This window comes from Oculina patagonica, chromosome 8, assembly GCF_052425735.1.
Source record: "Oculina patagonica isolate OP01 chromosome 8, crgOcupat, whole genome shotgun sequence".
Taxonomy (NCBI): Eukaryota; Metazoa; Cnidaria; class Anthozoa; order Scleractinia; family Oculinidae; genus Oculina; species Oculina patagonica.
The window spans coordinates 5667464-5681618 of record NC_135765.1 but is presented as its reverse complement, the minus strand read 5'-3'; the positions used below and the strand labels follow the sequence as shown (position 1 = coordinate 5681618).

Sequence of the window (14155 nt, the reverse complement as noted above, 5' to 3'; positions counted from 1 at the left end):
CTTTTGGGCGGAGCCTCCCCGTATAGGCCATTATAGGGAGTACCCCCCCCCCCCCGCGCACTTTAGTTAGTCTGAATAACACCTTGCTTAGCCTGATTAGCTCTCCACTTAGCCTTATTAGGGTAAGAGTCAAGGTTGTTAAGTTAGGATTAGCTTCCATAATAAATTATTATGTACTTAAGGTGGCTCGTACCAGTTTTTCTTGCGTGGGAAGTCTGGTGACTAGTGCACGCATCACGCTTCATACCCACGAGTCACGCGCGAGATTTGAAAAGGAAAACAAACATGGCGGCCCAGTGCGAGGTTGCTTTTCTTCAACTCAAGAAAAAATTTCGCGTTCAACTGAAGTTGTTTCAACAAGAACATTTTAAGTAAACTTAATGTTCATCAGTCAAAATGTTTTCGGATCTCACTGCTCGAGTTACAAAAGCAAATTTGCATGTGCTACGATCGATCTTGTCGGAGATCGTGAGTCAATTCCACTTTTTTCCTTTCAGCTTATTTGAGTTCGCTATCAAACACATGATTATTCAGACAAAGAAATACTTAAAAGTAATACCTAAGAGGCACAACTGGCGCCAACTGAAACTGGCTAAATCCCATGAAATCCTGAGCCGAAAAGTTTCGCAGACAAAGCGAGGGGAAGTCCACGCGTGTTGCGCGCGTATGTGCCTGCAAAGATCAGCGGTAGTCAGAACTGAGCATGAGTAAATGCCAAACATATAAAATCAAATTTTTAAGTGCGAGGAAACGCGCGTGGGAATTATCGAATTCGCGAAGGCTTTAGCAAGAAAACTAACCCGATAACCCCTATTTTTTTTGCCCTAATATTTTCATTTTATGGTTAGGAAACGTTAGAAAAAACTTAAAAAAATTCTACGAAAGGAATTTTTAATTACTTACAAATTGCCGTTTCTTGCACTTGCAAAAAATCGGCTTTGTAGAATTTTTTTAAAATTATTAAACAGTTTCCTTTTCAGCTGCCAAAAGTTATCACGAGAAAAAAAATGGGGTCCATCGAGTTAGTTTTCAAGATATAAGCACCGGAAGCTGAAAAAGGGTCCTAATAGTCATTGGCTATCGTTGCCATAGTAACCACTGATGACATCATAATTGGTATGTTGGATCGACAACACAAGGGGTAATTTAATCATACAAAAATTTTGTTACGAACTTTAATTGATTTTTGGCCATTTTCTTCCAAAGGTCGCACAGTCATAAACCTGAAAACTGGTACGAGCCACCTAAAGGGTAACGTTATTTCAGATTCTTTAGCGTTAACTTAAAACAGAACTTTAAAAAATTGAAATTTTTAACAGTCACTCTCAATATTCTAACTCTTACTTGAAATTCTAACTCAAACTTGAACTCATAAATATAATACACTGCAATCGCAGAGCTAGACAAGATTACCAAGAAAAGGCAAACAGGGTGACAGATTTACAGCACATTAAAAGGATGTGATGTCCGATAACATTTTTTTATTTATAAATACTTATAAATACAAGGTCTTGTCAAAGATTTTTTCTCCTAGCAAGCAGTTACTACATCATACTTGCCATAACTAAACTGCACACTAACAGATCAGGGAGAAGGGAGATGGAAGCCATTTTCTATCACATTCTAATCACGCTATTTATTTATGTAAAAAATTGTCATTTATATTAATTTAATCACTGAAATATGTCCACTCAGTGTGTCACACTTGTTCACAACTTATCAAAACTTCAAACAATTTATCAATTTTAACTTACTATGTACCTTTATCATTGTACACTTTCTATCAGAGTTAATAATAACTCCAGTACATCACATGCTTACTTATTTAACACACCCAATCCCCTTCTCCCAACACATGTTCATGTAACATAACCCTTAAAGCTCTAACAAGATAAGCATCAGTATAATGCCTCAGAAAAATATCATGTACAAAGAAAAAAGTAACCACAAATTAAAACTGCCTTATCAAAATCAAACTCTCCCTACTAAAAGTACTACAAAAAAATTATCGCAACCAATAAGGAGAGTTTATATGCTGAGATTAGGGCTTCAAGGGTTAGAACCACAGAATATAGGTTTATAAACCTTCCTTTACTTTTGTCTAAAATAAATCTGGATATAACTATTATGTTCCTGTCATCAAATATTACACCAAAACTGTGGATGTAATGCAAACTACTGGAAATCGGTACTGGGTAAGCTTAATGTTATTCCAAAAGGACTCAAAAGGGGAGGGAATTTTTGCACCTTAAATTGATTTAGACTTACAAAACAGTGTGAACAGGAATACAAAGTCTACCACATACTGCAGTGACATGAAATATTAAACAAGTCATACAGTAAGGGGCTTCAACTGGAGAAAAAGATATCAATCTTAAACAGGCAGAGCTAAAAAACTTAATAAAAGCACATGGAGTTATAGCATTTCTTTTTCTTATAGGGGATGAGAAGAGGTTCAGATTAATGACTGACAGAGATTTCTGGGTCTAAGTTGCCGAGCCTTATTTTCAGAAGTTTGCAACAGTTTTCGACATCCACAGGTAACAGAACTCATAGAACACTTTCTATCTGATAAAGTGAATGTTGTATTAAATTAAAATACCTCTACTATATTTTAACAAAGGTACTCTTCTATTTTCTACAAGTTTAACAGGAAAACCAGCTTTTCTGGTTGAACATGCTGTGTCACCTGCTACTGCAAGCTTTGGCCAGGTATTGCTGCTGATATGGCTTGGCTTTTAACATGTCCTTGGCAATTTCTACTGGAAACCAAGACCTAATGCGGTCTGTTTCAAAGAGAAAAGGAAAGAAAAGACACTGTAATAAGCTATAAGTTCATTCACTGATGGATAATTATATCTCAGATACAACAATCATAGGCCTATATTAAGTTGTAACTTTTTTAAAAGAAGGATATAACTTTTCTGATTAAAAGCCCCTATTGTAGAGCTTGTTTTGTATTCTACCTTGTTAAAGAATGCTCAAAGCGACTACAGTGGAACCCGATTTTACGATATGGCAAGGGGACAACAAATCATATCATTAAATCAGGATATCGTTGTAAATGAACTCCTGATTTAACGATTTTGCGGCAAAGCAACTAAAAATATTGTTGTATCGGGATATGGTTAATGATTAATTTTTCCAAGTGCAATCAATAAAATCGCTAAGCCTCTGCAACATGAGTGATACCTGTACTGTAGGCAGTTTATTTAACAGTAACGTGCAAACGGAACACAACTTCATGTCCTTCCACAGTTAGTGCAGTGTATACATGTTTGAGAATGTTGCAGATTTTCATAACAGTTGTTGGAAAACGGAGGAACAAAATCCCTGCTACATATACTTTTCATCACAAAAAAAGAAACGCCAAAGTTGAAAAAGGAAAGAGAGCTACTTCATAAAAAAATAATAACCCCTTACTATGACAAGCTGTTGAGAGAAATGCTAACCTTATGCCCTATTGGACAAAGGATTGATATACCTATATAAACATTGTGTAATTGCTAGGTGTTTGTTACTCTTTAACGGTATGTGAAATTGCTTATATCGTTGTAATGGGAAAAACTTTTTTACTTGGGTTGCTAGATCTCCTTTGTTATACCAGATATATTGTTGGACAGCATATTGCTATATCAGGACTCTGCTCCATACAATTTACTGTAACTTTAGCCAGGGCACAAAATGTTAATTGTTAAATCAATGATCCTAAAATCGGGGTTCCACTGTATAGGACTTTTTTGTTTTTTTTGTGTATCATTATGTTAAGATAGTTTTATTGTGTAATGCCCTTGTATGCACTGAAAAATTTCAGTCACAGTATCCCATTCAAATATATTTTAAAAAACCCAAAGATTTTTTTAAACCTACATTTCCATCCAAAAATACCCCCTCCCCCATGCATGACATGATTCAACAATAGTTATTTCCAGATTAACCCACTGGCGCCTGTGCTGCCCATAACCGCCCATGCGAAAACCACCCCTAAAATGCCTGTGCCGCCCGTAACCGCCCGTAAAAACCGCATCGTGACAAATGCCCTTTCTCTCCCTCCCTGAAGACTTTTTGGTTCTCCTATTGTTTTATAGATATTAAGGGCAAATAAACCAATCAGAATCTGCTTTCTGCGCATATTTTGAGGGAACTCTTGGGGTCCTAGAAAGAAGGTTTTTTGTCTTATTCCGTGTGTTGAAAATGTACATGAAAATCATGGCGCCGGGCGGCACGTATTTACAAACTTCCAAGGCCTTGTTTTTGATTCTGAACACAAAAAATACCATCTTTGAGACTCAAAAAGGAAAGAAGAAACACTATAGAATATTTAAGTGGCCCTAAAACGGAAAACCTTGGAGTACAGAGTGCTAAAACCTTGTTGAAGAAGGATTCATCTTTCCTTACACGGCCGCGAAGACATGTTGTAATGGCGCTTACAAGTGCGTTTTGAATGCAAATCACGGGCTTGAACACGGCCTAAATGCAGCTTCTCAAGACTTCTGAGAACGAAATGGTAATGTACTGTTATTGCTTCGAATTTGGATGTAATTTTTTGAAGGATCGGTAGATCCATTAAGTGTACAATTGACTCCAAAAGCCGTCTGCTAAAATTAAAACTTCGCCTTCGACATGAACATGTGGATAATTAATTCTGCCATGCAGTACAGCACGGCTCGAAAAATTTCGATATTTTGACGCTTGTGAACACATTTCTTGGCTTCATCCTAACTGAAAACAAATTCTAAACAAAGTTTCTTTCAAGTTTTTGTCATTTTAATATCAATTTTGAGTGCGGAATTTTAGGCTTTTGAAGGCGAACAGATTTGTTGCGCACGTGTTGTTATCTGACACCTATTTTTTGGGAGACTTGCTTCTTCATTGTTTAGCTCCGCTTTGTTTTGAATTATGTCTATCGCTTTAGAAAATTACAACAGTGCTTCAGAATATACAAAGGAGTATGTTTATTAACATTAAAATTAAAGGAACGCATAGAAAGCGGTGCTAGTGTTAAGTTAGTGGTCGGAATTCTGTTATTTTGTAAGCGTTGTTTATGCTTTTTTACGCCGCCGTGATTTGAAGATAATTTTATCATCTCGAATTACCGCTTTTCTGCACCGAGAAAAATGCTCAGTGTTATTGAATTAATGACAGTGTCAGTTGAACAGATTGAAAACCTATCTTTTACCCGACTATTTTACGATTTTTCTTAAGAATTTGTACAAAGTCTACGTGTTTTTGCGAGCTCCAAAATTACGCGCGGAGGTGAATAAAATTTTATCGCTGTCTTTTAATTTCGTTTGGGATCAATTTATCAATGCTGGGAATCTCTTTTAGTCATAAATTGGTATTTCAACATGTCTAGTTTGAATAAAAGTTTACTTCAGAAACTAATGGTTTGTCTGAATTTACTGCACATATGGTTTATTTTTTCCACTCGTGCGTTTGCGTTCAATGCCGTAAAATAGCCAGGTATTTTGGGGTGGGTGCATGCGTAAAACCTTCAGGCGTCAATGGGTTAACGTTATGCAAGACAATCACAGGTACCTCTGTCACTTGAGAGCAAATATTTGCAGCTATTAACTCAGAGTCAATTTGTAACTAAAATCACTAAAAGTAGTCTCTGTTGACGTTAACTGAAGTTTTTTTTTTTTTTTTTTTTTTTTTTTAGATTTTTTTTTTAATTAGTGTTGATAGTATTTACAAGATTAAGTTACAGTAGACCATACAGCGTACATATAACAGAAGCGTTTTACAGGATATTGAGATTAGCTACTTGAGATTATAATTTTATGAACAATGCATATAACTATCATATTTAGTTACAATAAAAAAAAACAAGTTACGACAAAAGAATTTAGTTTTTTTTTAAAAAAAAAAGAATAATGCACAGAGAAAAAAAAAAGGAAAAAATATAAAAGAAAAAAAATTACAAGAGATTTCCGTATGTTTGATTGAACTTATTAAGACTGTTATTTTGTATGGCAATTTCTCTTTGTATATTAAGTTTGTCCATTAAGAGTGCGAGAAAGCTGTTGAAACATAATTTTTCGTCGTGTAAGCTTTTACAGTATATGGAGTACTTAGCAATAAGAAGCGTGTAGTTTAAAGCGTACATGTGAATCTTGTTGTCAAAAATTCCATATAAAATCATAGAGTTTAATAAGGTAATATTTTCTTTAGTTTTGCTGGACCACCAATTTTGAAATAAATTCCAAAAAGCTAAAGTTGAAGGACAGTGCAAAAACATGTGATCTAAAGAATGTCTGTCAGTGAGACATTGAGGGCATATGTCATTATCCGATATTTTGGCCTTAAAAAGGCTAACCTTTGTTGGAAGAATATTATGAATAATCTTGAATTGAAACATTGATATCTTAATGCCATTTTTTATCTGGAAAGGTAATTCATAAACTCTGTTTATGTTTGCTGGATTAAAACCATACCTTAAGATTTTGCCTTCAGCGGTGGGGGGTAAAAAGGCGTTTTTTATCATAACGGAGTAGACGGTTTTGGTAGAGATTTGATTAGTTGTATTTTCATTTTCCGGCATTTGCCAGGGATTGCTTTTTATTGCTAATTTCCAATTTGACGGAATGCAATTTATCAATCCAAAATATAAAGTGAAAGGTGTTTCAAGATGAAATTTTTCGGAGAATTGATTAAAAGAAAGGAAATTACCGTCGTCTTGAAGAAGGTCTTTAATACGTAGAATATTTTTTTCGAACCAGTTTTTATAAAAAGGTGTTTTGCCTTCGATTTTTATGTTGCGGTTATTCCAAATTATTTCATTGTGTGGAGATGTAACGTTTTGAAAAGGTTGTTTTGTGCTTTGCCAATGTTTTAAGACTTCGTGATAGAAACTTGGGAGGCGGTTAAGTTGCAGGGAATTGATATCATAATTGCAGTGTGTCAGAAAAGACAGTCCTCCGTAATTTTCCAACGCAATCTCGGGGATAATCTTCCAGGATGCGTCAGTTCTGGTTTGCAAACGTGGTATCCAAGCGACTTTTAAAGCTTTATTCATTATGTCAAAATCAGTCATCTTGAGTCCGCCGTGTTTTTTCTCACCGATGATAGTTGATTTTTTTTTATCTTTGCGGGTTTTCCATCCCAAATAAAGTTGAATATTAATTTCTCGATCTCTTTGATAAATTTTTCTGGGATAACAAGAACAGAGGCGTTATAGATTAATTTAGAAAGTCCGAAAGTTTTAACAATGTTTATTTTCCCGTAAAGTGTTAAATTTCTTCTTTTCCAACTGTTAAGCGTCTTTTCTAAGTTTCGGATTTTCTCTGCAAAGTTTAACTCGTTAGTTTTATTTGTGTCATAAGAAAAGAAAATACCAAGAGCTTTTATTGGGTCCCACGGCCAGCGGAAGCCAAAAGGAGTTTCGGCATTATTTTTCCATTGACCAAGCCACATTCCTTCAGACTTTGTGGTGTTAATTTCTAAGCCGGAGAGGTTTTTGAACTTATCAAGTAGAGTTAGCAGGTGGTCAACAGAATCCAGGTCATGTACAAAAACAGTGGTATCATCTGCATATAGAGAAACTTTAATTTCTTTCTCACCTACATTGATGCCTTTTATGGTGGTATCGTTTTTAATTGCCCTCGCGAGTATTTCTATGCCAATTACGAACAATAGTCCGGACAAGGGACAACCTTGTCTTACACCTCTTTCTACGGTAAAAAATTCTGATGCGAATCCATTATTGAGAACGCAGCTTGAAACATTGTTATAAAAATTTTTGACCCAATTTTGAATGTCAGGTCCGAAATTGAATTTTTTAAGGCAGCTGTTAATAAATTCCCATTCAATGGTATCGAAAGCTTTCTTGAAGTAAAAAAAGGGCGATTCCAGGAATGTTGTTCTCGTCTGTGTAATTCATGATGTCAGAAATTAAACGAACATTTTCACCAATATACCGGTTTTTGATGTAACCGGTTTGATCGGGGTTAATAACTTTTGGAAGAACCTTTTCTAGCCGTTTGGCAATGACTTTCGTTAAAATTTTATAATCAGTATTAAGAAGAGATATTGGTCTGAGATTGTCGAGTACAGTGGTGTCTTTGTTCGGTTTCGGGATGAGTGTAATAATTCCCCGTCTTTGAGATATCGATAGTTTTCCGCTATCGTAGGCATAATCAAAACATTGTAACATATCGGAGTGTAGTTCTTTCCAGAAGTGTTTATAGAATTCTGTCTGTAACCCATCTGTACCTGGTGATTTTTCATTTTTGAACTCGTTTAACGCTTTCAAGCATTCCTCTTGTGTCACTTTTCCCTCACACGATAACATGTCGTCATTTTCTAACGGAATGATGTTTTCTGTGAAACTGCAGAGAGGTTCGTCTAAAGTCGAAGATCTGTGCTTATTTGATGTATAGAGAGTTTTATAAAAGTGTGTTTGTTCCTGTAGGATTTTTGATTGGTCGTTAGTAAAACTGCCGTCTGAAAGTTTCAATTTTGTAGTTGTCTTTCTTTCAAAATTTCTTTTTTCTAAACCATAGAAATATCTCGTATTTCGTTCCCCGTGCTCATGCCACCTGACTTTGCTTCTAAGAATCGTACCATTCGTCTTATGTTGCATGATATTTTTTAAGCGGGATCTAACATGATAGATTTCGTTGATAGTTTGCTTGTTATTGGGTTGTTTTTCAGCCTTCTTGTAAAGTTCGTTGATTTGATTTTGGAGGTAAATTTCTGTAGATCTTCTTTTCTTTGCTTTATTTTTAGAATATTTAATGGTAAAACCTCTTATTTCCATCTTAATTAAATCCCATTGGAGGGTTAAGTCCTCGACGTCTTTATATTTTTGCCTAAAGTTGGGAATTTCTGCACGCAAACCGGAGACATAGGTTTCATCTTTAAGGAGCGATTGGTTAAACTTCCAGAAGCCAGGACCTTTTTTATGCTTCAGTTCATCGGATTTTAAGTGTATCATTATTGCCGAATGATCTGTTTCGGGTGCGTATAGGATTTTGCAATTTTCGGTTAAATCATTCAACTTTTTAGAAATTAAGAAAAAGTCGAGGCGGCATTGAATTTTAAACGATTTATTTCTCCACGTAAACTCTTCTGCATCTGGGTTAAGAGAACGCCAAATGTCATTTAGATCGTAAAGGTTGCATAATTTGTGGATTTCTTCGACTACCGAATGCTTTCGGTTACTTGGATTACCTCCTTTTTTATCTTTTTCTGATAATGTGCAGTTAAAATCGCCACCTATTATGATTGTTTCTTCAGAAAATTCTTGGAGGTGTCCTTGAAGCTCTTTGAAAAAGACGACTTGTTGATTAACGTCGTTTGGAGCGTAAATGTTGACGAGTACAATTCGAGTGTCTGCGAGCGCTATATCTAATATAATATATCTCCCGTTTTTGTCGCAGATTTTCTTTTCAACTTTGCACTTTATTTTAGGATTGATAAGAATCATGGTGCCTTTACTATGATTTGTGCCGTGGCTAAAAAACACCTCGCCGCCCCATTCCGCTTGCCAAACATTTTCACATTCTTTTGAGCTGTAGGTTTCTTGTAAGAAAACAAAAGAACAATTTTGATGATGTAGCCACCTGAAGACGGTGCGGCGCTTTAGTGATTTGTTCAAGCCTCTAATGTTCACTGACAAACATTTGATATCAATAGGACTATTCATAAAGAGGTGTCAGAGTTGTCATAATTCCCTGATGGTCTTGAATTAACATATTTGTTTGAAGAGTTTTCTTAGCACTCGACTTAAATGCGGCGAATTTTAGTTTTGAAATTTGCATATATCTTCTTGTGTAAACAACGAAAATACAATCAAACAAAATTGTTTTCCAAAAAATTAAAGTGGGAAATTGCTGAACTAAAATACAAATAACATTGAGAATCCAAATTTTGATAATATTTACGAAAGAAAAAGTTGTTACGAGATTAGTGTACACAATAATAAACGAAATATTAAGAGATCTAGAGAGACCTGAACGCGAAGGAAACATACTTAAATTCGCGTTTCAGTCTGGTCGAAGCTTACGGATGTTATTGGAGCTAGTTCATTGAGCCCCCTTTGAAGATCAATACACAGCGTCAGATAGAAATATATAAGGTCAGACCTGCCATTTGACAGGTTGACGGTTTAAATCAAAGGGAGTAAAAAAATACTCAACTACTTACTTGTGATTTAAATCAATGTTCTTAGAAAAAAAAAAAAACTCTATGTAATCTCTTACTTAACTGAAGTACTACAGTGCTTGAAATTACTACCTCGTTTGTATCGTCCAAGCAAAGCATTTGTCTAAAGTTTGGTTTCAATGTCTTAAAAGCAGGGATAGATTTTTTCCACTGCAATACCAGGCTTGGCCTTAGCAGTAGAAGTTGTTTAGGTTAACTTTTTTAGTTACTATTGGTGGGTGAAGTTTAATTCACTAATGATAATGCATGATGGGCACTGTATTATTTCAATATCTGTTCATTGTGCCTAATGGTATAACCAAATGGATGAGCCATCAAGCTTAGAAAGGATTTTGCTGGATCTACAATTTACTTCCCATACAAAATCTCATTCATTCGTTATTATAGCAATGATATGTGCTGCCAATTTATATCATTAATTTTATACCAAAGTTGGCTCATAGGATCCTCTAATTACACTTATGCTTTCACCTCTTTAAAATTTGGTATAGCAGATGTTTTTGCAATCTGATTATTCAAATACTTCACATTTCTACAAATCACTGCAACATTTTGTATGTAACAATGCTCAATACGGGTATCACACCAAATTCAAGGAGGTTAAATAGGTTCAAATCTTGTTCAGTTAAGACTCTTCCTTGCTTCCAGTATATCTTTCCCAAGTTGTTTGAATACTGCAAAGATTATTTTCTACGCTAATAAAGTTTTTGCAACTCTATAAATGAGAGGATGACAATATTTCAAACCAGTCTTAAGCAAAAACGGAATTAACTTCAAAGAAATCAAATTCATGAACTGCATATAAACAACACCCTTGAACTCCAGTTTGTCCTTTGAGTAAGCAACTCTCAAAGTTTTCTTGCCTAGGGCAGTTACATGCTTGCTGGACCCTTGAAAAGGACCAGTTGCTTTCACAACAGAAAAACCTACATGTACTTGTCTCAGGTGACAATACAGGACCTTTTTTTGAGTTCTGCAACATGAGAGAGAGATGTCATTTTATTAAATTCTTAATTTTGTAGCTTCAAGACCTCACAGACATTTTGGTCTTGATGAAATTTATCAATAATTAGGAAAAATCGCTCTTTTCGTAAAAATCATACTTTTCATAAATTTCGTAGTTTTCGTCAAGAACTCATAGACATTTTGGTCTTGATGAATTTTTCGAAAATTACAAAAAGTCGTAAATTTCCTAATTTTTTTTTTTGCAGATTTCATAACACCATAGCAAAAAATTGTAAATTTTGTAAAATTTCGTAGTTGCGTTCAATCCTGGGCATAAGTGCGCAACACAACACTGACAGTAAATTAGCCTGATTTTGAAAACAATCATCCTAGATATGAAAGTTTAAACAAAAATACTTTGTAGTAAATTTTAAACACCTGGACATATTTACATTTTGAAAAACACAAGTCAAAATATCATTTAGTCAAAGAATATCTCAACATTTTCTTTGCCACTAAACAAACAAGATAGCCCTTCGAAGCTGAAATCTCAATTTGATTTATATAAAAATTGACACCTTGATAAATCCCTTGTGACCTTTCTTTCCTTCAGCATGCATGGTATTGATATCGTCATTAAAAGACTTTTCTCAAAGTGAGAACATTTCTCTCCAAATAAATTGCAAATTATTTTCCCCGCATTAGGCAGCTTGTAATTGAAAAACATTAGTAGTGTTAAATGTCCCTGGGGAGTTTATGATAAAGAAATAACAATTAACTTGGCTAAATCTATTTCTGTCTCCATTTTGTAGAGGAATTAAAATATTATAATTACTTTTCTCTCAAGACCAGCTTGTCTGAGATCAACCAGCTTGATGCAGAATTTTTGGTTGTCAAATTTTAACAGAAATTTTTATTACAACAAACTGCCACTTTTTGACAAAAATTCACACTTAAAAGATATCCCAAAAACACTAAACTAACTCACTCAAACTGAAACAGATTGGCACTGCGTAAATAATAAAATTCATTTGATAACTGGATCTTGAATAATGAAAATAGCATAAAAACACGCCGTCTCTAAGCTGGGCTGTCATGGAAATAAGCTTGCTAGATTTAAATGTCACACTAAGTTTTTTTGTCTGAATTTTTTGCCACTAAAAAATTGAAAACATCATTTCTTTAAGGTCCATTTCTCATAAGGGGTCTTTCAACTCATTAATAATAAATAGCATCTTCCTAAAAATCCAGCTCAAAGCAGGTCTTATTTTTTTACTGATCTTTGTTCTGGGAAATAAAACTACTTAAATTTACCACTGTGTGGATAAAAGGATTACAGAATGACATTAAAAGAAATACCTTAGCTATTCATTTCAGAAATTAAATATTGGAAAATGTTTTCACTCCAGACCTCTAAAAATTCATGACCCAGAGACAAGCCGTTCAATTCTGTTATTAAAACATCCATGGGCATCTATTATGCCGCCAAGCCACATTTACTGTTACGCTGTAATTGAAAAACAGAAAAACAGAAGTGGAGTTTAGACTTTGCCCTATACACCTTTGCAGATTTCAAAACACGTAACGAAAAATACTTGACACATGGGTTTCGAGAATTCACGCAACCGGGAAATGTCTGATCGTATAGTGACAGAAAGTTTTTTCACTGAAAATTATGAACACAAACATAACTTAACCGAGTAAAATACACAACTAATAACTAAAGTAGTTCTTCTGCTTCGTTGAAATACTACAGCCTTTCACCGTCAATCTACACAATACTGTACGTGCACTCGCAAAATATCTGCTACCGGTATAACGCTTCAGTGCAATATATAGTCCTAAACTTTACTAACCTTCTTCCCATTTTTCAAGCATTTCTGTCACAATTAAGACATAAACAGACGTCCGAGTTTGATTTACATCGTTCTAAAAAGGGAATGATCAAATCGCAAAGGAATTAGCACAACGAGTTTATGACAGTACACACTTTAGACAATAGCAGCAGACTTCAGAAGACGGTAAATACATAAATCAAGGACAAATACAAACCTGAAATTCACCGAGAAAACGTCCTAGTCTTCCCCGAACTCCAGCCTACAGATAAGAACAAATAAAAGCAACACAGGAAGGCTTAAAACCAAACAGTGCAACACAGACTTGCGAAACGAATATACACTTTTGTCTAGTTGTACGAATGTGTAGCCAGTTTGTAAAACAAATTTCAGTCTTGTCTGTTACTAACTTCTTCCTCAACTTCGCGAATGGCTGCTTCTCTTGATTCTTCGCCAGGTTCAACTCCTCCAGAAGGCACAATCCACCTGCCTGGATGTCGACAGCTCGAAACTAACAGCACCTACGAAGAACAAACATAGACTAAGCAAACGAACCGCAAGCAAGTCCGGCCATGTGCAATTCAACAACGTGTCAAAAACCTCTTTCTCCTGTTCGCTTTTAAAGCAGATACAGCCAGCTCTTCTCGTGTATCCGTCTTCATCTTTCGTTCTAATACTGTTTTGCCGGTTTTTTATCATTGTTTCAGCTACAAAACGACTGAATTCACTACATCTTTCCCCAAGAAGGAACCGGCAACCTCGTCGCCATGACAAGACTGCTGAAGAATCGCTGCTTGCCGCTGGCTTTCTAATCCAACTTTGTTGCATTGTGGGATACATGCGAAGCCTGACAAAACGAGATAAGTTCCGGTTGATTTCAGTGTTGTCACTAAAAATAGCCGAAGCGTTACTTCTATTTTCGAAGACATGATTAAAATTCAAAAATTCGAAAAAATGATATTAGATTATTGCGAGTAATATTACATTAAAGCTCAAAGTTCCCTATTTTTTTTATTTTTGATTTTTTAAACGCTCAGTTTACGTGATTGTATACATGTTTAGATGTAGCGATTATTTTGAAATTCAATTTTGGCACGCGATCAGATCGTGATTTGAAATGTGGCGTGAATATTGCGCTATATGTTGTCATATAAACATGGGATTGTTTTCGGAATGTTCCAGAATACTAAACAAAATAACAGGGGTTT

The 14155-nt window shown here is 35.1% G+C and overlaps 1 protein-coding gene across 1 annotated transcript; it reads right to left on the bottom strand.

Annotated features, from left to right (window-relative positions):
- Positions 1-1466: 1466 nt before the first annotated feature.
- Positions 1467-13790, bottom strand: LOC144663466 (diphosphoinositol polyphosphate phosphohydrolase 1-like). The gene is made up of 5 exons (XM_078524426.1): positions 13548-13790; positions 13358-13468; positions 13165-13209; positions 12969-13041; positions 1467-2786 (listed from the first exon to the last, which is right to left on the bottom strand). The coding sequence occupies exons 1-5, from the start codon at positions 13785-13787 to the stop codon at positions 2686-2688; spliced, it is 570 nt and encodes a 189-aa protein (XP_078380552.1). The 5' UTR covers positions 13788-13790; the 3' UTR covers positions 1467-2685.
- Positions 13791-14155: the final 365 nt, after the last annotated feature.